Source organism: Trichomycterus rosablanca, chromosome 10 (assembly GCF_030014385.1).
Source record: "Trichomycterus rosablanca isolate fTriRos1 chromosome 10, fTriRos1.hap1, whole genome shotgun sequence".
In the NCBI taxonomy this organism is placed as follows: Eukaryota; Metazoa; Chordata; class Actinopteri; order Siluriformes; family Trichomycteridae; genus Trichomycterus; species Trichomycterus rosablanca.
The window spans coordinates 38860589-38887561 of record NC_085997.1 but is presented as its reverse complement, the minus strand read 5'-3'; the positions used below and the strand labels follow the sequence as shown (position 1 = coordinate 38887561).

The 26973-nt window shown below is 43.5% G+C and overlaps 1 protein-coding gene across 1 annotated transcript; it reads left to right on the top strand.

Moving 5' to 3' along the window:
* The first annotated feature begins 1135 nt into the window (after positions 1-1135).
* si:dkey-191m6.4 (rho GTPase-activating protein 22) lies at positions 1136-26973 on the top strand. Its single transcript, XM_063004026.1, has 10 exons — positions 1136-1248; positions 9088-9287; positions 12132-12219; positions 14781-14909; positions 17740-17947; positions 19448-19580; positions 20882-20955; positions 21775-21896; positions 22574-23462; positions 26305-26973. The coding sequence occupies exons 1-10, from the start codon at positions 1206-1208 to the stop codon at positions 26525-26527; spliced, it is 2109 nt and encodes a 702-aa protein (XP_062860096.1). The 5' UTR covers positions 1136-1205; the 3' UTR covers positions 26528-26973.

The following is a 26973-nucleotide window of genomic DNA, read 5'->3' as shown; positions in this document are numbered from 1 at the left end:
TCTGTGTATACTGACACCTTTCTATCAGAACCAGCATGAACTTCTTCAGCAGTTTGAGTTACAGTAGCTCGTCTGTTGGATCCACTGTTCCTTGTTACCACCTTGGACCACTTTAGATAGATACTGACCACTGCAGACCAGGACACACCCCACAAGAGCTGCAGTTCTGGAGATGCTCTGACCCAGTCGTCTAGCCATCACAATTTGGCCCTCGTCAAACTCGCTCGGATCCTCACGCTTGCCCATTTTTCCTGCTTCTAACATCAACTTTGAGGATAAAATGTTCACTTGCTGCCTAATTTATCCCACCCACCTGTTAGTGGTCATAATGTTATGCCTAGTAGGTGTATAGCTCAGTTTGATCTCATTTCTGATAAGCTTCGCCATCATAGTGTCTTTTTAATATTAAAAATGGTCAGAATTGCCTTTGGTTGGTTCCTCTTTAAGTATACAGAGGGGATTTAACCTCTGAAGGCGTCTTGTAGTATCTGGTACCAGAACATTACCAGTGGGTGCCTGAATTTTTTAGATGTGGCAAGGTGGATCATACTATAGAGCATCCTGGTGCCATATCACCAGGCTAACGGTGGTGGTTCATAGTGCCAGTGAGCCTTCCACATCCGGTCATCTTCCCAAAACGATGGTCCTCATCAATCTAACTCAGGTCTTGCTGCATCCAACATCCTGAAGACAACAAGGATCAATGCTCTTGTAAATATAATGAACTATATAACATCCATACCATATAATGAGATAAAACAGAAAGGCGAGTAGATGCTAAATGGAGGCAGAGGAGAGCAAAAGAAGAACCGAACAGGAGGGGCGACCGGAGGAGATCCCTGGAGATCCCGAAAGAGCCTGAGCCCGCACGCCCGCGACCAATTAAACGCCGAGTCTATTGTCATAATCACGCGCAGAGCGGTCAGTGGATGAATAATGCAGTGCGTGGTGGGTGTGGAGCGCTGACGCCGTGTGTGTGTGTGTGTGTGTGTGTGTACGCGTGTGTAAACGTGAGCGAGTGTGGAATCCCTCCCCCGCCTCACCACGAGCTCAGCCAGAGAGTCACGGCGCTGCGAGAGGAGCCTGAGGACCGGCTGAGGAAGAAGGAGACGAGCAGGGAGCTGCGGCAAAGAAAACGAGGAGAGGAGACATGAGACGGTGAGGTGGACGACGGGCATCCCGAGGGGAGACGGACCGGTGCAGACATGACCACCATGCTGAGTCCCAAGATCAAGCAGACCAGGAGAGGTACCTCGTTTCTTCTATACTAGGAAGGCGGCACCTAGGATGCCCTTTTTATTTTCTTCCTCTTGCTTCTGGCATCTCGGGTTCAGCTTCTCTCATCATGGTTTCCGTGACAGTAGGCTGGGCTCTGATTCTCATCGATTTTTATCTGTGCCCTGATTTCTGATGTCATAATCCGTAACACTTTCATGAACACAGAGCTCGGATTATCATGTACCGTGTGTATTTGTAGAATTAACGATCGTACACATCTTGATGATCTTACCGTAATTACGACGGGGTAGACGATCGATATGCATGATACGCTGTCAGACGATACCTAACATTCAAATCCATTTGTACCCTTGTTCCACCGACGCTGAACGGGCTCCGTTCTTGTTTGTGAACCTGATTTTGAACCGGTTCAGCGTGTTTTCACCAAAAACGAAGAGGTTCCAAACTGGTTCCAAAGAGGTTCTAATCTGGCACCACAGAATACCTGGTATTTTAGCTCGACCCGTGACGTCATCTGTGGGCGTGTCAGGTCATAGAGATTTGGCTGCTTTCACATGAGAAGCTGCAAAGCGCCTCAAATGAGATGAACTGTTTGATATGACGTGAAAATTGATGCTTAGTGTGGCTTGTTGTACTGAAACACTGAGTGATGAATTTGGGCAGTACAGAGCACTTATAACCAGTAATAGCGTTATAACTAGGGCTGTCAAACGATTACAATTTTTAATCGCGATTAATCTCAGAATTTCATATAGTTAATCGCGATTAATCGCATTTAAAAAAATCTGTGTAAATGTTATAGAAAACAAGGATTTTTAAGTGAAATGTTGCAATTAAAATGGTGAACACATTTTATGCTAAATGTACTTATGTTAAAAACTGCTGGGACAAGAGAAAACTGTAAGGGAGTTTTATTCACTCACATACTAGGTAGTAATACTATCCAATGGTTTGATGGACGTTTCTACACGAAGTGAGTGTGTTTTGACCCTTTGGGGCTTCCATAGTTCATGGACAACGTGCTTGACTCAGCTGTCCGGTATTCTTTACCGTAACAGAATAAGTTAATAAAGTCTTCTGCTCCCGACAACTTGTGAATATAGCGTGTATTTATTTCTTTATTATGCAAGTGCAGATGCTACGACGCTCTTTTACATTTTGTTAACAAACCGCAAATGAAAAACGGTGACATGTCCGACATTAAAACGTTTGTTCTACCAGTCAAGTCTCAACATGAACTAGAATTTGCGTTAATGGCACTATTTATCTTAATCGCGTTAAATTGAGATTGCGTTAATGCGTTATTATCGCGTTAACTTCGACAGCCCTAGTTATAACCAGAATAGAATTTCGTACGACTCTCCTGAAAAGCTGATTCTCACCATTTCTCAGAACCCCGAGCTCTAACACAAGTTTAAAAGTGAAACAGGGAGGAAAATCCAGATAAACACAGATACATGTGGAGCTTTCAGTCTGGATTTGATTGTTATTTCACACAGATGGATGTTCGTGTCGTGGAACATGTTAGTGATGTTTTACGGCTTTTTGCACCAAGGGTCACGGTGAGAGCGTACAACACTTTTCACGTGATGAACTAAAGAAAGCAACACGACGACCGGAGTCGCCGTCTGCGTCTTCTTATCACCAATAGTTGATCATTCGATGCTTTTTACATAAAAACGAACATCTGTAACAAGAGCACAAATCCCCACAGATAATCTACACGCTCTGCCATCATGTTACAACACCCACCGTTGATTATGCATCCTCGGCTCCCAAACCTGGTGGAAACGCGTGTCCGGTTTGCTAAAGAACACAAAGGTTTGAAGAAACCCGAACAGAAACCTTTGGTGGACTCCACAAACCGTCTGAAGGAGTCCTGAGGTGTCTGGTGCCGTATATTACGAGAAGGTCCATACACGGTTCCATCTCTTCTGGTAAACGATGCACACTTGATCCTCCCTAGATTTGTCTAATCTCAAAAAATAGTCAGAATTGCCTTTGGTTGGTTCCCCTTAAGTAAACGGAGGGAATTTTGTCTCGTAGTATCTGGTACCAGAACATTACCAGTGGCTCCCTGAATTGTACATGTTCCAAGGTGGACAACTGCTATAGAGCATCCTGGTGCCATTTTTTACCAGGCTATCGGTGGTGGTTCATAGTTTGTGCCATGCTTGCCTGACCACTCGCATGATCTTGGATCTTGGAGAAAATGGGATTTGTCTGACCAGTTGAACTTCTTCCATCTTTCTGATGTCCAGTTCCAATGTCCTCGTGCCTATTGCAGGTCTAATCTTAAAAAAACTGTCAGAATTGTCTATGGTTGGTGTGGTAGCAATGAAGGTTTAAGGGCCTTGCTCAAGGGCCCAACAGTGGCAGTATGGCAGAGCCAGGATTTAAACTCTCAACCTTTTGATTGATAGCTCAAAGCTCTACCTACTAGGCTACCACTGTCCCTATGAAATAGGCACTGCCATGTAGCTCAGCGGTTAAGGTGCTGGACTAGTAATCAAAAGGTTGCTGTTTCAAGGCCCATCATCACCAAGTTGACACTGTTGGGCCCTTGAGCAAGGCCCTTAACCCTCAATAGCTTGAATTTTATTCAGGTGGAAAACCTGTAAACTGGACTCAGTTCTGCTTTGTTTTTAGGCAGTAAGGTTGCTGATTCAAGCCCCACATCTGCCAGGTTGCCAGTGTTGGGCCCTTGAGCAAGGCCCTTAACTCTCAATTGCTTAGACAGCATCCTGTCCCAGTACTGTAAGTCGCTTTGGATAAAAGCGTCTGCTGACAATGTAAAACGTAAATCTCCAGTTGGAGCCACAGTAGCTACCACTGTCCCTATGAAATAGGCACTGCCATGGAGCTCAGTGGTTAAGGTACTGGACTAGTAATCAAAAGGTTGCTGGTTCAAGCCCCACCACTGTCAGGTTGTCACTGTGGGGCCCCTGAGCAAGGCCCTTAATCCTCAACTTGGATAAAAACGTCTGCTGACAATGTAAATGAAAGTCTCCAGTTGGAGCCACAGTAGCTTCTTTTGGTCCGCAGCAGATGCAACGAGTCTTTGGCGCCCAACAACCTGTCGGCTTTCAACAAATAAACTACGAGCACCACCATCGCCGAGTTGACACTGTTGGGCCCCTGAGCAAGGCCCTTAACCTTCGATTGTTTGAATTGTATTTAGGTGGAAAATCGATAATGGTCGACATGAAATCCTCTCAGAGGTCCAGTGTTTCTCCTCACATCTCATCTCCACACAGTGAGACGTAACCCAGTCGAAACACTCATCATGTATCACTCAACATTTTAGCTTTTAAATACTTAGATGGATTATAATGCAGTTATATCACATCTATACGCATTAAAAGCTTTTACTAAACACCGATGGTCAAACACACTGGTCATAAATCTACATTTGACTCTCCGACTGACCACCATGGCTAAAGTGGAGACTGGTGTTGGATTGCACCGGGCGTGTAGAGCTCTAATCGATACGTGCGGCGGCCTGATATGTGTACTTAAATCTTCTGTTAAAGCTAATAGACACGACGTGCGGTATCTAGCGTATATTAAAAGCTAATCTGCTGTAGCGAGTAATCAAAATCATGAGTAACGTGGATCCATCTCAAATCCCACTGCTGAAATATATCTACGCTTATATATACATCGATCAGCCATAACATTAAAACCACCTCCTTGTTTCTACACTCACTGTCCGTGTTATCAGCTCCACTTACCATATAGAAGCACTTTGTAGTTCTACAATTACTGACTGTAGTCCATCTGTTTCTCTGCATGCTTTGTTACCCCCTTTCACCCTGTTCTTCAATGGTCAGGACCCCCACGGAGCAGGTATTATTTAGGTGGTGGATGATTCTCAGCACTGCAGTGACACTGACATGGTGGTGGTGTGTTAGTGTGTGTTGTGCTGGTATGAGTGGATCAGACACAGGAGCGCTGCTGGAGTTTTTAAATACTGTGTCCACTCACTGTCCACTCTATTAGACAATCCTACCTAGTTGGTCCACCTTGTAGATGTAAAGTCAGAGACGATCGCTCATCTATTGCTGCTGTTTGAGTCGGTCATCTTCTAGACCTTCATCAGTGGGCACAGGACGCTGCCCACGGGGCGCTGTTGGCTGGATGTTTTTGGTTGGTGGACTATTCTCAGTCCAGCAGTGACAGTGAGGTGTTTAAAAACTCCAGGAGCGCTGCTGTGTCTGATCCACACATACCAGCACAACACACACTAACACACCACCACCATGTCAGTGTCACTGCAGTGCTGAGAATCATCCACCACCAAAATAATACCTGCTCTGTGGTGGTCCTGTGGGGGTCCTGACCATTGAAGAACAGGGTGAAAGGGGGTAACAAAGCATGTAGAAAAACAGATGGACTACAGTCAGTACTTGTAGAACTACAAAGTGCTTCTATATGGTAAGTGGAGCTGATAAAATGGACAGTGAGTGTAGAAACAAGGAGGTGGTGTTAATGTTATGGCTGGTCGGTGTTTGAATGGATATTTTAGCCACATCCTAGAAAACCCCGTGACAAAAAGGGAAGGTATGAATCATCACACCAAAAACTCTCCACAGTGGAATAATGTGCTTCAGAGCGTCCACCTCGTGTTTCAAACCGGCTCCGAAAATAAAAGGAAAATGAGCACAGTATAAACAGCTCTGTAGAAATAAAGGTCAGCCATGACAGGCAGTAGCAGTAAATATAAAAGACACAGTGAGGACAAGTGAGTATTTAACTACCTCTGTTCGATTATGTAGACTCAAACACAGAAGTGTTCAATGTGCTGTGTGTTGTGACACATTCACCTCGTCACCATGCGTTAAAACATCTGATCTGAATCTGCATCAGCATGGAATAAGCGTCAGATCCAGGGTTACAGCTCCACATGTATCTGTGTTTATCTGGATTCTCCTCCCTGTTTCACTTTTAAACTTGTGTTACAGCTCCAGCTTCTGAGAAATGGTGAGAATCAGAATCAGCTTCTCCCAGAGTCTAAAACGCTTCTGGTTGAAAATAAAGTTTAACGTGGTTTAATGTAGTAAAAGAAGGAGACAGGAGCACTAAACTTCTCTTCATTATTACTGCTCATAAGTTCCTCCACTAATCACATTCCTCACTCGCTGTTTTACTACAATAAGTCACGGCCTGAGTCGCTTTTATCGCCTCGTATCAAACAGTTCGTCTCATTGGAGGAGCTTTGAAAAGGGCCAAACAGTAGGAAACAATGGAACAGCTTCTTGTGTGAATGTGCCCTCCACCACAACCTTAAGGTTCTCCATCAGGCTTATGGGTACTCAGGTGAGGAAAAATGTAGGTTTGTAGGTTTAACTAGGTTTAATCATTTAAGCTAAAAACCCAGCCAACAGGGGTTGTTTCTAAATATTTAACGTCCTTGCAATTGTGCATTGCAAAACTATGTTTATGATCTCTTGTAGGAATCTTTCATTAATGTCATGGACTGTAGATGGTGACATCATTGCTTGTGAGCAACTGAGCCATTTGTCAATGTTCCTATTGTACACGATCGCAACCACGTCGACTTTAGGTCATTCTGCTAACCTTTCATTATTTAAATAATTCCTTTATTGATCCCAATAGGGGAAATTCGAGGAAAAAATTACCTGCCCCGACTTTTTTGGAGTGTTCTATGGGTTTGTTATATTAAATAATTCATTGCAAGTCTTGAAAATGACTTATTTTTGAAGCTTATGAACACAGAAGTGAAGCAGCCTGAAGGGTGCAGCTCCAAATTCTTCAAATCCACTGACACATCCCACTCACATCCTGTGGAGCAGATCAGGCTAGTAAATCATCTACACACATCGTGGAGTTATGAAAGACAAAGAAAGGCAAATGATACGTCTCTAAAACAGCGAACAAGCTCCTGGTCAAAAGTATGTGGACGCCTGACCATAAACTATGGGTACTGTTATAGATTGGCCTACCACAGGGGTGCCCAAACTCTTGTGGCTTTAGATCTACTACTTCAGTCGACAGGTCATCAAGATCTACTTTTTAAGGTTGGCCTTGGTTGCGCTCTCATCTTCACAAACAGTGCAGGTTACAAAAGGGAAAATGCAAAAATGGTGCAAACTGGCTACTGATGAATGAAAACTTTCTAGTTTATCGGTGCATGAATGTTTGAATGAGGCCAGGCGTGGCTCACAAATGATGTTCCAATTCATCCCAAAGGTGCTCAGTGGGTCTGAGGTCAATTCTCTGTGCAATCCACTGGAGTCTTTGCATCTGGGTTTGTGCTCTTGGTGGGTTCAAGTTTATATATTAGCCAGCTATGCCCAAACCACCCCCACCCCCACCCCTGAACTGTTGATTTTACCTTTTTCTGGGGGGTCAAAGTATTAATTAGGAGGGTCAGACCCCCTCAATCCCCACCGTAATTCTTTAAACCATAGTGAAGGACCTTTTTGAGCTCAGAAACCTTCAAACATATTCATTCTTTTAAAGAATTGATTGGGATGGACCTAAAACCTAAAACTATACATACTGTCCACATACTTTTGGCCACATAACGTAGCTCCCTAAGCAACATGAAGAGAATAAATGAAAGACTGAAGTCCACAGGCGGGAGGAGTTAGACCCACTGTGTTTGTGCAGGACTGGTTCTCATTAATGATGCACGAGCAGCGAGTCTCTGCGGTTCATCTGAGCGTCCGATCTTCATCATCACCACTCGACTGCACAGATTCAGTCCATCAGTTCTGTATGATCTCGTCTATCTGGTGGAAATCTGGTCCCACTGTAGCTTACAAGATGGAACGTAAAGCCTCCACAAGAAGGCGTACGTGTACAAGTTCATTTATTACATACATATTTACACGAATCAGCCATAACATTAAAACCACCTGCTTATTTCTACTCACTGTCCATTTTATCAGCTCCACCTAACATATAGAAGCACTTTGTAGTTCGACAATTACTGACTGTAGTCCATCTGTTTCTCTGCATGCTTTGTTACCCCATTTCACCCTGTTCTTCAATGGTCAGGACCCCCACAGGACCCCCACAGAGCAGGTATTATTTAGGTGGTGGATCATTCTCAGCACTGCAGTGACACTGACATGGTGCTGGTGTGTTAGTGTGTGTTGTGCTGGTATGAGTGGATCAGACACAGCAGCGCTGCTGGAGTTTTTAAATACCGTGTCCACTCACTGTCCACTCTATTAGATACTCCTACCTAGAAGTTCCACCTTGTAGATGTAAAGTCAGAGACGATCGCTCATCTATTGCTGCTGTTTGAGTCGGTCATCTTCTAGACCTTCATCAGTGGTCACAGGACGCTGCCCACGGGGCGCTGTTGGCTGGATATTTTTGGTTGGTGGACTATTCTCAGTCCAGCAGTGACAGTGAGGTGTTTAAAAACTCCAGCAGCGCTGCTGTGTCTGATCCACTCATACCAGCACAACACACACTAACACACCACCACCATGTCAGTGTCACTGCAGTGCTGAGAATCATCCACCACCTAAATAATACCTGCTCTGTGGGGGTCCTGTGGGGGTCCTGACCATTGAAGAACAGGGTGAAAGGGGGTAACAAAGCATGTAGAGAAACAGATGGACTACAGTCAGTAATTGTAGAACTACAAAGTGCTTCTATATGGTAAGTGGAGCTGATAAAATGGACAGTGAGTGTAAAAACACTAATGCCAGAAACTGAGGTCACTGTTGCCCTGCTGGAGGAGTCCATGATGTCATGTGTTATAACGAGGTTTCTACTTTACTTCCATCGCAGTTGGCCATGGAACCTTCTTCCAGTAGCAGCTCATATTTGTATAAATATTCACATGATTTTGTGTATTTTTTACAGCCAGGTCCAAAAGCATGGTAATGGGCGAGGTAAGCCACGGCTCTGCTCGCTCCACATCTCCAGGCCTCCAGGAGGGGGTGATAAAGGCTGGCTGGCTGAAGAAGCAGAGGAGCATCATGAAGAACTGGCAGCTGCGGTGGTTCGTGCTACGTTCAGACTATCTCTACTTCTACAAGGACGAGGAGGAGACCAAGCCTCAGGTACGTACATGAGGGGTAATTTGAGGCCTGGGTGGCAGTTCCAGGGTATCACCAGGGTTGGGTAACTTGCTAGAGTTCTTCTACACCTGCTGAGGGTTGGGAGTGTACCAATGGGTACCAGTAAATTAGCAAACCTTAGACTGATTGGGACATTCCTGACATTAGTCATGTCTTAAAAAACATAACCTACATGCCACTAAAGTATTTGGGCACCTTGTTGGAGACCCTCTTTCAAATCCATGGACTTATTATGGAGTTGGTCCCCCATTTGCCGCTATAACAGCCTCAACTCTTCAGATTTTATATTTGGGCACCTTGTTGGACACCTATTTCAAATTCATTGACTTATTATGGAGTTGGTTCCCCATTTGCCACTATAACAGCCTTCAGATTTGGTCCCCCATCTGCGTCCCATTTGAGCTGGTCCCCCATTTGCATCTATAACAGTCTCCACTGTCTAGATTTTATATTCGGGCACCTTGTTAGACACCCTATTTTAAATCCATGGACTTACCATGGAGTTGGTTCCCCATTTGCGTCTATAACAGCCTCCACTCTTCAGATTTTATATTTGGGCACCTTGTTAGACACCTTATTTTAAATCTGTGGACTTATTATGGAGTTGGTCCCCCATTTGTGTCTATAACAGCCTCCACGCTCCAGATTTGGTCCCCCATCTGTGTCCCATTTGAGCTGGTCCCCCATTTGCAGCTATAACAGCCTCCACTCTTCAGATTTTTGATTTGGGCACCTTGTTAGACACCCTATTTTAAATCTGTAGACTTATTACTGAGCTGGTCCCCCATTTGCGTCTATAACAGCCTCCACTCTTCAGATTTTTGATTTGGGCACCTTGTTAGACACCCTATTTTAAATCCATGGACACCATGGAGTTGGTTCCCCATTTGCGTCTATAACAGCCTCCACTCTTCAGATTTTATATTTGGGCACCTTGTTAGACACCCTATTTTAAATCTGTGGACTTATTATGGAGTTGGTCCCCCATTTGTGTCTATAACAGCCTCCACTCTCCAGATTTTATATTTGGGCACCTTGTTGGACACCTTATTTTAAATCCATGGACTTATCATGGAGCTGGTCCCCCATCTGCCGCTATAACAGCCTCCACTCTTCAGATTTGGTCCCCCATCTGCGTCCCATTTGAGCTGGTCCCCCATTTGCAGCTATAACAGCCTCCACTCTTCAGATTTTTTATTTGGGCACCTTGTTAGACACCCTATTTTAAATATTGGACTTATTAAGGAGTTGGTCCCCCATTTGCATCTATAACAGCCTCCACTCTCCAGATTTTATATTGAGCACCTTGTTGGACACCTATTTCAAATACATGGACTTATTATGGAGTTGGTCTCCCATTTGCATCTATAACAGGCTCCACTCTCTAGATTTTAGAGTGTGTTTGTAAGGCCAGACACTAATGATGGAAGAAAGCTCAGACCTGAAATCAGAGTCACAATTCATCCCAAAAATCCTAAACAGGGTTGAGATCAGGGTTCTATCAGGTCACTGACGTTCCTCCACATCAAGCTCATCAATGCTTGTTTAATGGACCTCTTTTTTCTCAACACCCAAGAGTTTAAAGTTGTTGTCTACACTATAAAGACCTCGTTATGAATCTGTAGGACTTCTCACATTTCTATTTTCGTTTGATTGCTTGACATTCACATTTTCAGACAGAGTTCCTCCACTCAGTCAATGTCAGATAGTTTTGGTTCGCTCCTCATCAGAACCCGTCGATACTTCACTGTAAACGCTTCGCTTTCCGGAGCGTCTGAGCAAATGTCAGTCCGGCCTACCTTCCTGCCTTTCATCAGCCCAGTTCAAAGTGATGATCTGAGCAGGTCCATCACACTCTGAGATAAAAGGATGTTGAGGGCCAACATCATGCTGAGCAGAGAAGAGGAACCTGCTGGCTTTTATCGGCTCTGTAATGATTTCAAGTTGTTAATGGAGACAGTTGAGATCGAACCTTTGCATACACTTGTGTGGACATGATTTCTACTCCTTTTTACAAATGTATGGCCGAAAGTATTTGGATGTCACGTCATCAGTGAGTTCAGGGGTTCTGGACTAAACTGGTGTATAAAATTGATCCAATTGTAAAAAATGTACCCAAATGAGCCTAAACATCCGAAGGATTCTAATGGAACTGGGTACCAGGACGTTACCAGCATGTCCTTCGACTTATGTTTGTTGCGAGGGGATTTACATTTTCAGCATTTAGTGGATGCTTTTATCCAAAGCGACTTATAGTATACAGTCTAAGCAATTGAGGGTGAAGGGCCCAACAATGGCAACCTGGCAGTGGTGGGTTTTGACCCAGCAGCTTTAAGCTGACTAGTCCAGTATTTTAACCACTAGGCTACTACTGCCTAAGGATCCTGGTGCCACCTCTTCCACGGGTAAATGATGCACTTGTGCATGGCCGTCCACATTATTTCAGAGAAAAGAAGACGAATCGGACCAGTCCACTTATGTACAGTTCTGAAGCCTGCGTGTCCACGTGTACATGTTGTTGACGGTGGACAGGAGACAAGTTTAGTTTTGTAGAAATTTCCGTGACCTGAAGAGGTTTGGAATGAATTGGAATGTTGATCGTGAGCCAGGCTCTTGACCAGCAACAGTGCCCGACCTCATAAATACTCTTTTGGCTGAATGGTCAGTATTTCCTCCATATTTATGCCCATGGATTTGAAATAGAACGTCCAACAAGCTCAGCTGTCCACATGCTGTTTTTACAATTGTGACTGATGTAAAAATTTGGGTGTGTGTTATTCATTTAGTTAACGTGTGTGTTATTTATTTTTGTTTTGTTCATTGCAGGGTTGCGTCCCACTCAAGGGGAGCCAGGTGAACGAGCTCACAGCCAATCCAGAGGAAGCAGGACGATTTTTATTCGAGATCGTTCCAGGTAGGCAGAATAAATGAGCAGTCTGGCTGTCTTCTGGTCATGATTTGGACTATACATAAAGCACACAAACAATGTAATGCCAGGGCGCCCGGGTGGTCTGCTGGGTGGGAAAAGACGGGACTAAAAAGTGGGCGGGGTCTTCGACGCTGTGTAAGGATCCTGGTTAGTAGCCCGAGGTGTGGAGATCAGTGTGTGTCCGACTGACCTTACACACCGATCCACTTAACTACAGGTGAATAAAAAGTGGTCGGTGGAGTACGTATGCATCGGAGGTAGGGCATGTCAGGAGAATACCCTCCTCATACAACACTGGGGCATCTGGGTCTCCAGTAGAGGAAGAGGAACTGGCTACGACTAAACTGGGAAAAAAAAGAAAGTCGCAGAGTGCTACCCAGAAAACCCCTGGCAACCTCAGCGGCTCTATTAGAACTAGTAGCTAAAATAAATCCAAGGATGGAAAACCCAGTCCCACAGGACCCATGTCATGGTGTGGTGCCCTCTTTGCCAGCTGCACCATTGTGCCACCATGTGCTTTATTAATGAAGATGAATCCAGCAGAGCCGTGTGACCTTTAGGATGAGCTTCGGGAGGCTGAGTGTGCATCTGGAGACGGCGGCAGGTCTCCACGTCCAAACAAAACGATCAGGTTTCAGCTTTGTTCTGTAACTACACACCTCTCACGCGCCCACTTCAGCGTCTACCAATCCTCTCAGCGTTTACTGAATATTAGATTCACTCACAGCACTGCGGGGAGTACCGCGTTATCTATTTCCAATGTGTTCCACAAAACAGGGGCTTATTGTGGTTCTTGGTTTACATCTGACCATCAGGATGAATTTCCTCTCAGCAGGGTGACGAGTGCAGGAGAGAGATTTCTCCAAACTGGTGACGCAAAGTGTGGCGTCCACATACTTTTGGTCATATAGCGTTACGCTCAATGTACCTACTTTGCTGAATTAAAATCTGTCTGTCTGTCTGTCCGTCCGTCCGTCTCTGTCTATCTATCAATCTGTCTAGCTATCTGTCTGTCTATCTGTCTATCTATAAATCTCTCTGTCTGTCTGCCTATTATCTATCTGTCTGTCTATCTTTTATCTATCTATCTGTCTGTCTATCTGTCTGTCTGTCTATCTATTTATCTATCTATCACAAACTTTGTGAATATATGTGGTCACTGGTAAAAAAAATAAATAAAAAAAAAAGATTTTATCTGATGATCATTGTATTGGTGGGTGATTCTTGACCCTAGACACAAGATTTAATGTACCCAGATAACCCAGACGATCTTTGATTTCTGTCTATAATGAGTTCTACTTGTTCCTTCTTTGCTGGGAAGGGTTGCTTTTGTGTTTTAGAACCATCAGATAAAAAAAAAAAAAAAACTCAATATGAAGTACATTTGTAAAAGAACAGGTATAGGAACAGGTAAAATCCAGGTCTGTCATGGCATACATGTCACCTACAGGTGTGTGTATGTAGACGCCAGATCATGAGCTTTCGGACTTACTATTTCAAAACCTTCAACGTTTATATACATTAATCGTCTAACATTCCATCATTTAATGTACATAATGGAAGGTATGCACCTGTTAATAATGGGTGTGGCTGAAACATAAGAAAGCAGCGTCATCTGCTGGTAATAACTCAAACTGCTTCAAGCGTGCAATTATAAACCTTTTGTTTAGGACGATTTCTGTTTGATTAACAGTTGATTTATTCATCTTCAGCCACCCCTCCATTCGAGTCAAGGTCGCGGTGGGTCTGCAGCCACCTAAAAACACCAGTTTCATGGCAGAAATACTTTCTTTACAAAGCACCAGTACATGACAGGACAACACACACACACACACTCACAGTCATTCTCTGTCTTACACTTAGGATTACAGCACAGAGTAAATACAAATAGAGTAAATTAAATACAAATATTGATTATATAATGGCACTTACTATTATACAGTCAAAGTGACACACTAACTATTTAAAAAAAAACTATATATACTGTATATACATGTGTGTTGTATATAATGTAAAGTCAAGTGCAGGAAAAAGTGGGGTAGAAGGATCTTTAAGTTATTGTGTGAGGGGGGCAGCCTGACCACCTTAAGCATGTTTTTTGGAGGTCAAAGGAAACCGGAGAACCTGGTTCCAGTCTGAAGGACACCAGGGGCGAGGTTTGATCCTCTGGTCTCCTGCACAGATCTGACAGCCTGTTTGATTAATAAATAATAACCATGAGCCCCTTTTGGTTGGTGCTGGGACATCAGACAGATAACATTATAAAGTGTGTCTGTGGGAAACCAAAAGTGTATCAAACCATGTCCAAGGACCTGGTGCACATTGGCATTCATGTTGAAAAACAGGAAAAGGGCCTTCCACAAACTGTTTCCACAAAGTTTGAATCACATGTTTTATTTTAAATACTTGATCTTATACACCATCTAGCAATGGGTGTGAGTAAAACCTTTAAACTTAATTCTCAGAGGCCTGTCCACATACTTTTGGTCATATAGTGCATATTAAAGAATAAAAACAGAAAATGCTTCTTTTTATCTTCTTCCCAGGTGCTGCTGGTGAGAAAGACAAAGCCACTGTGAGCCACGAAGCCTTTCTGCTTATGGCCAACTCCCAAAATGAAACGGACGACTGGGTGAAGGCCATCAGACGGGTCATCTGGGCTCCTTTTGGAGGAGGCAAGAAAATAATAATAATAATAATAATTGTTCTATTAACCAGAATTCATCAGGTTAGCATGAGAACAAGATGATAGATTACCGATAATGACTTGCTTCAGTGAAATTATGCATTTTGATGTTTATGTTTGTGCTTTTTATCATTTAAAAGGGCCAAGTTAACTTCTAATGTTAAATTATCAAGTGCAGCAGTTTAGCCTCCTAAATAAATGTTGCATTAAACACTAGATTAAGTTAGCATAAAAATATAAGATATATTCCCACCCTAAAATCCTTAATTCATTAAACAATAATAAACTATTTAAATTACATTTTTAAAGTGTAGCGCCATGTGACATCATGACGTTGGTTGTCATGAAAAACCTCCATTGTTTACATTAGCTAACCATGCTAACTTATCTTTTGATTCCTAAAATGACTTAAACCGAATTTATATCCGTGTTTTGTTTTATGAGGAATAAAATCCATTATTTTGTAAATGTGTATAAATCCAAACTTCATGGCTAAACGATAATAACCAGTGGTATATATTCATGGCTAAACGATGGGCCAGTGATAGCTCAGTGGTTAAGGTACTGGACCAGTAAACTGAAGGTTGCCGGTTCAAGCCCCGCCGCCACCAAGTTGCCACTGTTGGGTCCCTGAGCAAGGCCCTTAACCCTCAATTGCTCATTGTGTAAGTCGCTTTGGATAAAAGCGTCTGCTAAATGCTGAAAATGTAAATGTAAATAACGATTTAATATGAATGACTCTGTTCAACTGAATCATTCTAGACTTAAATGACTTCGTTCAAATGAGTCATTCTTTGGAATCGAATCATTCTCAACATGAATACTGTAACTCTGTTCAAATGAATCATTCTCAACATGAATGACTCTGTTCAAATGAATCATTCTCGATATGAATAATTCCGTTCAAATGAATCATTCTCGACATGATTGACTCTGTTCAAATGAATCATTATCGACAAGAATGACTGTTTAAATGAATCATTCTCAACATGAATGACTCTGTTCAAACGAATCGTTCTCGACATAATGACTGTGTTCAAATAAATTATTCTCGACATGAATAACTCTGTTCAGACAAATCATTCGCTACAATAATGCTCTGTTCAAATGAATCATTCTAGACATAAATGACTCTGTTCAAACGAGTCATTCTTTGGAATCGAATCATTCTCGACATGAATGATTCACTTGAACAGAGTCATTCATGTCTGAGATGATTCATTTGACCAGAGTTATTCATGTAAAGAATGATTCATTTGAAGTTAAGTTGAGTTATTATTAATGTAGAAAATGAGGTTCTTAAATTTGGATTTATACTCATTTACAAAATAATGGCTTTTATTCCTAATGGCACAAAACACGGATATAATTTTGGTTTGGGTCATTTTGAAGAACAGAAGTTAAGGTAAGCATGGTTAGCTAATGTAAACTAATGAATGTTATTATTTGTAATCTGGTTTCACTGACTGTTAAACCTGTAAGGATTTTTACAAGACTGGAATCCATCTTATTGTTTTAAAGCTTCACGTCTCTTTATATATCCTTATATAATCTCATGTATCTACTTCCAATTTGCACGCACATGTTTTGTACTCTGTAATGTAAACAAATATGGTTCAAATGGAATTTATGTAAGGGTTAAACAAAAAATGATCAAGTTCTATATATTAATACTGCAAGAAAAGAAAAGAGTTGCAGGACAACATGAAAGCATCAGGGGCAACAGTTACACACTGAGCAATGAGTGTGTTTGCATGGCAGGCCTGCCTGCAGTCCAGATCTGTGTCCTATTCCAAAAGAAAGAATCAGACGAGGGTAATCATGAACTGTTGAGCAGCTGAAGTCTCGTATTGAGCAGGAATGGGCAAAAATTTCACATGCAAAACAATTGCAACAATTAGTGTCTTCAATTCCCTAACCGTTAAAAAGTGTCATTACAAGGAAATGTGATGGAAATATGACCCAACTTTCTGTCCCAACTTTTTTGAGCGTGTTGGAAGCATCACATTCTACAGTACATTGGCTTGAACTGACAAAGTAGCTGGTCAGTAAAATTTCATTTGTTAAATAAATGTTCCATAGAATCAAAACAATTCTGTTTTACACAGTGTCCCAACTTTTCCTGGAATCGGATGTGTAAATCAAGCAAATGAACACAAAAGTCTACCACATAGCCTAAATATAACATACATTCCAAGCAGCACATGAGCGCCCTTACCATAGAGCGACAGTAATGTGTCACAGAAATAGAACCCACGCCATGAGGTTGAACCTCCAGACTCCCGGACGAAGAGAAACTCCATTTAAATCTTAAAAACCATGTTTACGTTTTGTTAGAACAGATTCTGTCAGCGTGGCAGCGAGTCCATGCTCTCAGGTTTCATTGAGACGCGCACAAATCCCTGACGTGACGGGAGGAAATGGGACACCGACGGCCAGATGCTGAGGATCCACAAGATGCCGGAAAATCAGGGGTTCTTCTGTAGCTCCTGTTCCTCCTTGAATTATGATTTCTGCACAGTTTACGGCTACTGCGATTGCTCTGTGCGCCAGCCGGGTGCTGGATGGCGAAGACCAGGTTTTAGAAAAAGCTGTTACGTTAGGACAAAAGGACAAAAGTATGTGGACACCTGAGCATGAGCTTGTTTGACATTTGGAGCTACAACAGGCTTTACTTTACCGGTAAGGCTTTTCACAAATCTCAGAGTGCGTCTAGATACTTTTGGAAAGGGGTGTCCACATACTTTTGGGCCAGTTACTGTATTTGCTCATTTTTTAGTACGTGTAATAACCTTGGCTGCATGTTCTCTTTGGTGCAGGGATTTTTGGGCAGCGCCTGGAGGACACGGTTCTGTATGAGAAGAAGTTCGGGTCTCGACTCGCCCCCCTGTTAGTCGAGCAGTGTGTGGATTTTATCAGGGAGCAGGGGCTCGACGAGGAGGGGCTGTTTCGGATGCCGGGTCAGGCCAGCCTGGTCAAGGAGCTTCAGGATGCCTTTGACTGTGGAGAGAAACCTCAGTTTGACAGGTAAAAAGGAATTTAGCAGACACCCTATACTTACAACTGTGACAGTATACGATTCAGGCAATTGAGGGTTAAGGACTTTGCTCAGGGGTCCAACAGTGGCGACCTGGCAGTGGTTGAAGGTTTTCCATCAAGACAAAATTATAGAGGTCAGCTGATGTTCGACAACAATTCCCAGCCCGATTCATCCCAAAAGTGCTCAGTGGAGTTAAGGTTAGGGTTCTGTGAAGGCCACTGGAGTTACCTCACATCAAACTGGTCTTCAGACTGGTATTTATGTTCCACCCCTACCACCCCAGCCACACACTGTATAACCTTCTACCATCTGGGAAGAGGTACAGGAGCATCCGTGCCAGGACCAGTCGGCTCAAAAACAGTTTTTTCTCACTTCAATCACTTTACTGAACACTACATTACACCGCTAACACCACTAACACCCTGGATTACACACTGGACTGTTATTATTATTTATTTTTGCACCTGTACTTTACCATCACCCCAGACTGCACACTGGACTGTTATAATTATTATTATTTATTATTTATCATTTGCACCTGCACTTTACACAACCGTCATATGTATAGTTAGAGTTATTTTTCACCATCCTTACATAGTTATAGTTACAGTAGTATAGTTAATATTTACACATCTTTTATTATTATTACTGTTGTTATTATAATGTATACCTAACTAATCCTTTGTTATTATTATTACTGTTATTATTATAATACATACCCATTTTTATTTGTATGCTTATTGTTATTATTGCTATTATGTATATCGTACTATGTATATAGATATAATTCCATATATGTAAATAGCTGTAGTCATAACTTTATATTCATATTAATCATAGATATATGTTACTGATATTCTCTGTTTTTTGCACAATGCTACTATTTGCACTTCTGGTAGGTGCTAACTACATTTCATTGCCTTGTACCTGTTCTGAGTAATGACAATAAAGTTATCTATCTATCTATCTATCTATCTATCTATCCATCCATCCATCCATCCATCCATCCATCCATCCATCCATCCATCCATCCATCCATCCATCCACCCACCCACCCACCCTCCCTCCCTCCACCCACCCACCCACCCACCATCCATCCATCCACCCACCCACCCACCCACCATCCATCCATCCATCCACCCACCCACCCACCCACCATCCATCCATCCATCCATCCATCCATCCATCCACCCACCCACCCACCCACCATCCATCCATCCATCCATCCATCCATCCATCCATCTATCTATCTATCTATCTACCCATCCACCCATCCACCCACCCACCCACCCACCCATCCAACCATCCACCCACCCATCCACCCACCCATCCATCTACTATCTATCTATATTTTTGTATTGCTTTGTATATTCCAGCCCAGAACCCACAATAAAGTCAATGAAGATTTTTTGGACAGGGAGTTTTTTCTTAAATACCAACCACTATAACTGACCTTTATTGATTAACCCTTTGATTGTTGTGTCCAGTAACACTGACGTCCACACTGTGGCCTCCCTGCTGAAGCTGTACCTCAGGGAGCTTCCCGAACCGGTGATTCCCTTCTGCAAGTACGAGGATTTCCTCACCTGCGCTCAGTTTCTAGCCAAAGACAGCGAGGAGGTAAAGAATTGTCAGTAACGATCCATCACAATGCACACGCACACTAAGGGATTCTAACTAGCTTCAGCTGACCTGACTGCACGTCTTTGGAAAACCAGAGCACCCGGAGGAAACCCACACAACCACAGAACGCAGGGAGAACATGCAACCCAGGTCCTTCTTGCTGTAGGGCAGCGTTTCTCAAAGTGGGGGGGCGCAGTTCGTAATTCGTTGCTCTTTATTCAAACGCATTTTTTAGGGTATCTGAAATATAAAAAATAAAATGTAAAAGAAAAGCATATGTATGGAAACTTATGGCCCACCCTGTATTTCAGATACCCTAAAAAATGAGTTTAAATAAAGAGCAACGAATTGAAATGTGTTTTCAAAACAATGGCAGTCATGTAGAGCATATTATATAAATGAAAATGTTTTTTATAAAAAACAATGTTTATTTTTCCTATGTATGGAAACTTATGGCCCACCCTGTTTAACGTTTTCTGTTGGAGAAATTTTAACCTTTATTTATATGAAGTCAAGGGTCTCTGCTGGACAATTTGGAACTTCCACATATTTGACTGCCACATATTTGACAGCTTTTTCGAATCAACCTACTTCCCACATGAAAATAATGAAGTCTAAATATGGGTCCATCCTTACTGGTGAACACCTGAAGATCTGCTTGAGCATCAGCGGCTCCTGTCCAGATACATAAACCTGACTGATACCATTCAGAGCAAATCATCAGAATAAGCTCAGTGTGATTCAGTCACTTGCTCTGTAAAGCTGAATATCAATACAGGAACTGAAAGCTTTTTTTTTTTAAAAATGATGAGTCCAACCTTAAAAAGTAGATCATGATGACCTGTAGACTGAAACAGTAGATCTCAAGCCATGAAAGTGTGTGCACCCCTGGTCTACATTTACAGAACAGAGAGGTATTTGACAGGGATAAAAAGAAAAACAGCCACTAATACAGTGATAAGACTTAAACTCTCACAAATTAGTTTTTTGGCACATATTCAACTTTGTTATCTTTTTTGTAAACTGTTTGCAAATTTTATTTCATTTTTTTATTTTTGAAATAGACTGATTAAAGGAGCAGTTCAGTGATATGTCAAACGTGGTTTGAAGTTATTTCAACACAGTTAAAAGATTTTGGAAGATTTTCATCTTCCAAAGGGGGGCGTGACAGAAAAAGTTTGAGAACCACTGCTGTAGGGCAACACCGCTACCCACTGTGCCGCCCGGTACTATTCATGTTTGATGCAAGATTTAACAAAGCTGCGTGGTTTTATTTTCTGTCTGTGGTTTATTTACAGGGTTTGGAACATTTAGAACAGCAGGTGAAGACTCTTCCCTCCGCCAACTACAACCTTATGAAATATATATGCAAGTACGTCTAAACTTCAGCGCTAACCAAGTCAATAATCAGACCGTACGTCCAGAACTTTGTAGACGTCCCAAATCTTCAAATCTTCTCTACAAGCCTTTCACATCCACGTGGAATTTTAATCATTTCTGCAACCGCAGGCTTGGGACCTGCACTGAGAGAGCGCTGACAAGTGCACCTCCCAGCCTATAGCACTGCTGAGATTCGAACCCTGGATCCCCAGATCTCAGCAATAGTGAGCTTTGTGCAAAGTTATATGAATGAAATTTACTGTAAACATATGATGTGGTTTGCTGGAGCCTTCTCTGTGCCCATATAATAAGGGCTGGTATGCGTGCACTCTTTACAGTTTAGATATTAACAGTGATGTTGTGCCAAGGTCTGGAGGAAAACCCAAACTGGGACCTCAAGCCGAGGCTACATTCGTTTGGAAGGTCTGCCATGACCAGGTAGCGCTGTCCACAGTCAAGCAAGCTTTACATTGCTGTGCAGTGCTTTTTCTTGGTCCATGTGGTCAACACCAAACTTCCGTTGAGCTATAAGGTGCCGATTTTGTAATTTCGTAGCAGGGGCGTCTTACATGTGCAGTAGTCTGTGCTGATGTGAAGCTCGCTTGACTGTGAACAGAGTTATCCGTGTTCCAGCAGCTTCTCATCCATGGCAGATCTGACCTTTCGTGGTCAGGACACATTTCCTTTCGCCAGCCCAGTAGATTTTGTTGTATTTTTAAAGAACCAGATGCAGAAACGATTGAATTCCCAGGTCTGACCCGACGCCCACGTCCTCTCCAAGCATGAATTATTTTGGTACCTTTTTTTTTAGGTTCCTGGACGAAGTGCAGTCACACGCTGCCGAAAACAAGATGAGCGTACAGAACCTGGCCACTGTGCTCGGACCCAACATTCTCCGGCCCAAAATGGAGGATCCAGTAGCCATAATGGAAGGTATGGTTCTTTACACTTTGCTTAGGGCATTCCCTAAACTGTTGCCACAAAGCAACAGGCATTCAGGGGTTCAAACATGAAACCAGATAATTCATTATTTTAAAGAGCTGCTTCAACCCACTAGTTTCACTGATTGGAATTCATTTCTTTATTGTCTATTTTACCATCGCTTTATCCTGGTCAGGGTCACAGTGGGTACAATTCACTAGATAGAAAGGCAGGAAACACCCTGGACAGGTCGCCAGTCCATCACAGACACCCACTCATACCTAGGGGCAAATACCTAGAGGGAGAAAACCAGAGCTCTCAAACGGAGCCCACATGGACATAAGGAGAGCATGCAAACTCCACACAGAAACAACCCTACCTACGTTCTACCTGGAATTGAACCCAGGACCTTCTTGCCACTGTGTCGCCCATGGCCAAAATCCATACAGACAAATATTCTTTGTAGTGATGTTGCCTCCAAAGGCAGTTTGGAATTCAGCAGTTAGTACTGCAGCTGGCACTTGCTAGTCCTGTTATCCTTCCTCCTTTTGGCTGAGCTGTTATTGCTCTCAGATGTTTCAGACTGATCCAGAGGGGTAAATAGAAATGGAGAACATGTTGATTTATCTCCAGTTTCTGAAGATCTTTGCATCTTGATGTTTTGGCACCTTCTTGTTTCTCTTCACCAGGAACCTCGCTCGTCCAGCATCTCATGACGGTCCTCATCAGCAACCACGATCGGCTGTATCCCGACCTGGAGCCTGAAGCTCCCGAGGCCTCCGCGGACGTGAGATCCCAGTCTCAGCAGCAGTCCACCAGTCTGGTTGGCTGGATTTCCGAGGAAGATCTGTCAGCTGGGAAGAGCCTCAACCCCAGTGACAACCCCAGCAGCAGCAGTACCTCATCCCTGGATGGGATCCCTGCAGTTCCTGCTTCTAAATCTCCTCAAGGTCCTCAAGGGAAAGGCGAACCCGCCATCAGCCCTAGCAAGCAGGCCAAGACTTTACCCTCCTGGAAGTACACGTTCAAAAACTCCTCCCCACGACCACAACCCTCCAAAACCTCCACCGCCTCCTCAGACACGGCCAGCGTCTCCAGCGGAAACTGGCTGATGAACGGGCTGTCGTCGCTGAGAGGGCACCGCCGCACCTCTGCGGGGGAACGCACCCGAGATTCCGGGTCATCCCAAAGACTGTCGACCTACGACAACGTGACGTCCGCGTCGAGCCTCGGGAGCGCGCCCAGTGATGGCGGTGGCACGCCGTGGTCAGCCTCATCGTGTGAGATCTCGGTCACAGATTTCGGAGGTGACAGCTCAGAGGTGGAAAACCAGAACGAGATCAGGACAGAACCGGAGAACTCCGAGCACCCAGCGGATGAAGGGAAGTCCACGGAACAAGAGGACGGTTGCACCAACAAGGGCTCGAGTTGCAGCAGTGACACCGGCGGCGCGGTGCTGCCGGTCATCACGGTAGTGGCTGAGGACTCTGAGGAAGGTCCATCACTGACCAGTGTGGTAGAAAAACTGAAAGAGGAACTGCTGAATCAGAAGCTGCTTTATGAATCCAGAATCTACAAGTAAGTCTAGTTACTCTGATACCAGAGATGTTCACGAGTCACAAAATACGAGTCAGGAGTCAATATAATCTACACAAAACATATATTGTAAATGTAGCGTAGAAATAAAGAAATAATCTGTAAGTTCAGATAAAAACAACAACAGATTAGCGAGTGTATTTAGCCGTTTTACTTCGTGTCTTTACTTTCCTCCTCATTGTGTAAATGAATGTAATTTCTGTAACAAGAAGGTTCCAGTTAAAAGCTTCAACTGATACGTTTTGTTTTCATTACAGAACAAAAGCGCTCGATAAATCACGGCACAGCGGCCAAAATCCCAAACACGGCAAAAACAATCATAACCGCTGCTTACCTTAGCTTCTGTTCTTCCAGATGCTATTACATTTATAAGCGTGCGTCCCATTAGGAACAGAATCCGTTATTTTGTAAATGTGCTTATAATTAAAAACCTCCAAACTTTTCCCGGTCGTGAAGTAAAACAGGAAGTCGTTAGAAAGCCGATCGAGCGTTTCATTACCACGTCATCTGTGTGACGCAAACCGAATAAATGCAAATAACAGCATTTCTTACTAACAATTACAATCAGAAGCTCTGATTGGTTCAGAAAGCGTCTTTCAACCATCAGCACCGATTCTGTAGGAGCGTTCCATTCACCCCGGTCGTTCCTGTGAAGTGCACTACGTAGGGTATTCCACCTACCAGGGTATTCCAAGTGAGATTCCGATCCAAACTGTGTAGGGAGTAGGGAGCGACGCTTCATCACTATGCCGGAAGCTGGCTGGAACATTTACTTGTTAACACATGCTGACGCTAGGGACTGTTGTTGTTTACGAGTCATTTGAAACGAGTCCGAGTCGAGTCTGAAGTAGCTGTGTGTGTGACTTACGTGCGACTCAGACTCGAGTCCCCGTCTCTGTCTGATACTAAACGTAAGATGATTCATTCCAAACTGTAGCTTAAAAAATGTGATTCTTTGGTCATCCGGACTCTTAACACACAAACAACTGAACATCATTTATTGATTCAACACAATTATTACACATTCTTCATCTGGGCTGGAAAATGTATATGAACCCTTGCAGTGGCGTCTCTGGCACACAATAAACTCTGTACGGTCGTGTCCCATTGGGCGGCATCCGAATGGTCACTGAAACTCAAACACAAACCGACTCGCTCAGCATATCCAAACACAAACGCACCTCATCAACGACGTCACTCCTATTAGAGCATCATGTTACAAACCCAGAGCAGGAAACCCGAAGCTTTATGTACCCAGACCTACAGCCAAAATAACAAACACTCGAACTTGAACTCAGGTGGTGCAGCGGCTCTGCCATCCGGCTGGGCTGGGCGCCTACATGATCAACGACTGGCTTGTTGTTTACACAGGGTGGGAGCCGGACGGATGCCTGCACAGACTCGAGGAATAATGCGTTGATCATGGTGTGACTCTCCGTACACAAAGCTGATCCGCATACGAACTCGCCTTGTGCAGTCGGTACTGCACACGTGTCGGAGGGGGCGTGTGTCAGTCTCACTCTCCTCAATCGGGGTCAGAGATTAACATCAGTAGAGAGGAAGCATAATGCAATCGAGTGATTGGATATGGAGGAAAATTGGGGGGGAAAGGCACCACCATCTTTCGTCTGGGGAAAAACACGTCCATAACATTTCTGTCCAATTGATTTTGAATCGACAGCTCAAATAAATCAACTGGATTCATTTTATTAGGCTGTTGTTAGTAGTGGCTGACAGACCCGTGATGACTATGGCTAGCTGTGTAGCAGCACCAATACAGTAAGCGATGTTTACTAGGGGCGCTCAGGTGGCTTGTTGGTTCGAAACTCAGCTCCGGCATCCGGCAGGCTGGGCGCCTACATGAACAACAATTGGCTTGTTGTTCATGCAGGGTTGAATGCCGGACAGGACCTCATAACTGATGCAATTACGACCTCTGCTGGTCCCACGCTCACCAGACTAAGACCACTAGGAGAAGACTGAGCCCTTGTATTTATCAGCTGCTTGAACGTTATTTAACAGTAATAATGGTGACTTTAGGCCATGTTTGGTTTTCTTTTATGAGTGGTCCTATTCAAGTTGAGACTCAGATCCCTCCTATAAACCTTTAATATAAGGTTTTAAGTCAGTTGCTTGATGCCTTCAACATCTATTGGGCTTCAGGTCATGAAGTGCTACAATGACACTCTATAGTGATAATATATTTTATTAATATTATAATATAGGGCAGTTGTAACTTAGCGGTTAAGGTACTGACTGGACTAGTAGTCGAAAGGTCACTGGTTGAAGCCCCACCACAGCTGGGACCTTGAGCAAGGCCCTTATTTTGCTTGGACAATATACTGTCACTGTACTGGATAAAAACGTCTGCTAAATCCCGAACATGTAAATGTACAATCATTGCTGTGTTCATCGTGCACCCTTCACCATGCTTCACAGATGGATTCAGGTTTCAAGTTGGTATCCAGTGTATTTTTTCTTCCAAATATACACCAAATGGCCAAAAGTACAAAACCCAGACCTCAACCCCACTCAACACATTTGGAATGAAATAGAAAATTACTCTTCAGCCTGGCATTATTTTTTTACATCAGAGCCTGAGCTTAGAAATGATTGTTTGACTTAATGGGCACAAATGAATGGACAAAAAGTGTGGAGGCTGGTATAGTTGCCAGGAGCGGGCAGGACCACATTAATACCCACGCCTTCGGAGTTCACTTCCAGTGTTGAAAACCTTTCTTTATTTAAGCATCGGTCTGTATTCAGAACTGACAGTCCATAACATCCTGATCCTAGTTTCGTTTTTATTTTTACACCCTTTCAGGCTGGAGGAGTCGAGCGCGCTGCTCCGTACCCAGACGGAAAAATTTGAACACGAGATGGAGCAGGAGAAGAAGAAGCAGAAGATGCTGGAGATCAGGCTGCGTAACTCCGAACGGGCCCGGGAGGACGCTGAGAACCGGAACAGACTCCTGGAGAAGGAAATGGAGGACTTCTTTTCCACCCTGGGGGACCTGGCCCTCGGGACTCGGACCAGTGACATTTAGCCGGTGCTGTTTGTTTTGACATGAGGCGTGAGGGTGTTTGTGGGAACTGTGGGCAGCGGCGTCTCTTAAGTACCGTTTTCTCAGGTCAGTGCAGGAGTGTGTGGGGACGGAATTTCTTGACCTGGACCTAAGACGGGCGTATTTAGGGTATTTAAGGATGATTATGAAGCTTCTTTTACTAAGACCTGTAACATATAACTGTGGTCAGTTCTTACCAGTAATTACGGCTATTTAACGACGTTTGCAGCTAATTATCGTGGCTCTTGCTGCTCCTCGATCTTGCGGGTCCATATTATGTAACCAGATAACGTATGGGAAAGTCTTTCCAAAAACGATCCTTTAAAAGAGCTCAAATCGTGAGCAGGCTATGCCCACAAGCTTTGTAAACCTACCCAAGTTTACCACTGGAATGTATTAATTCATAAAAAGAATTAATGATGTAGAAA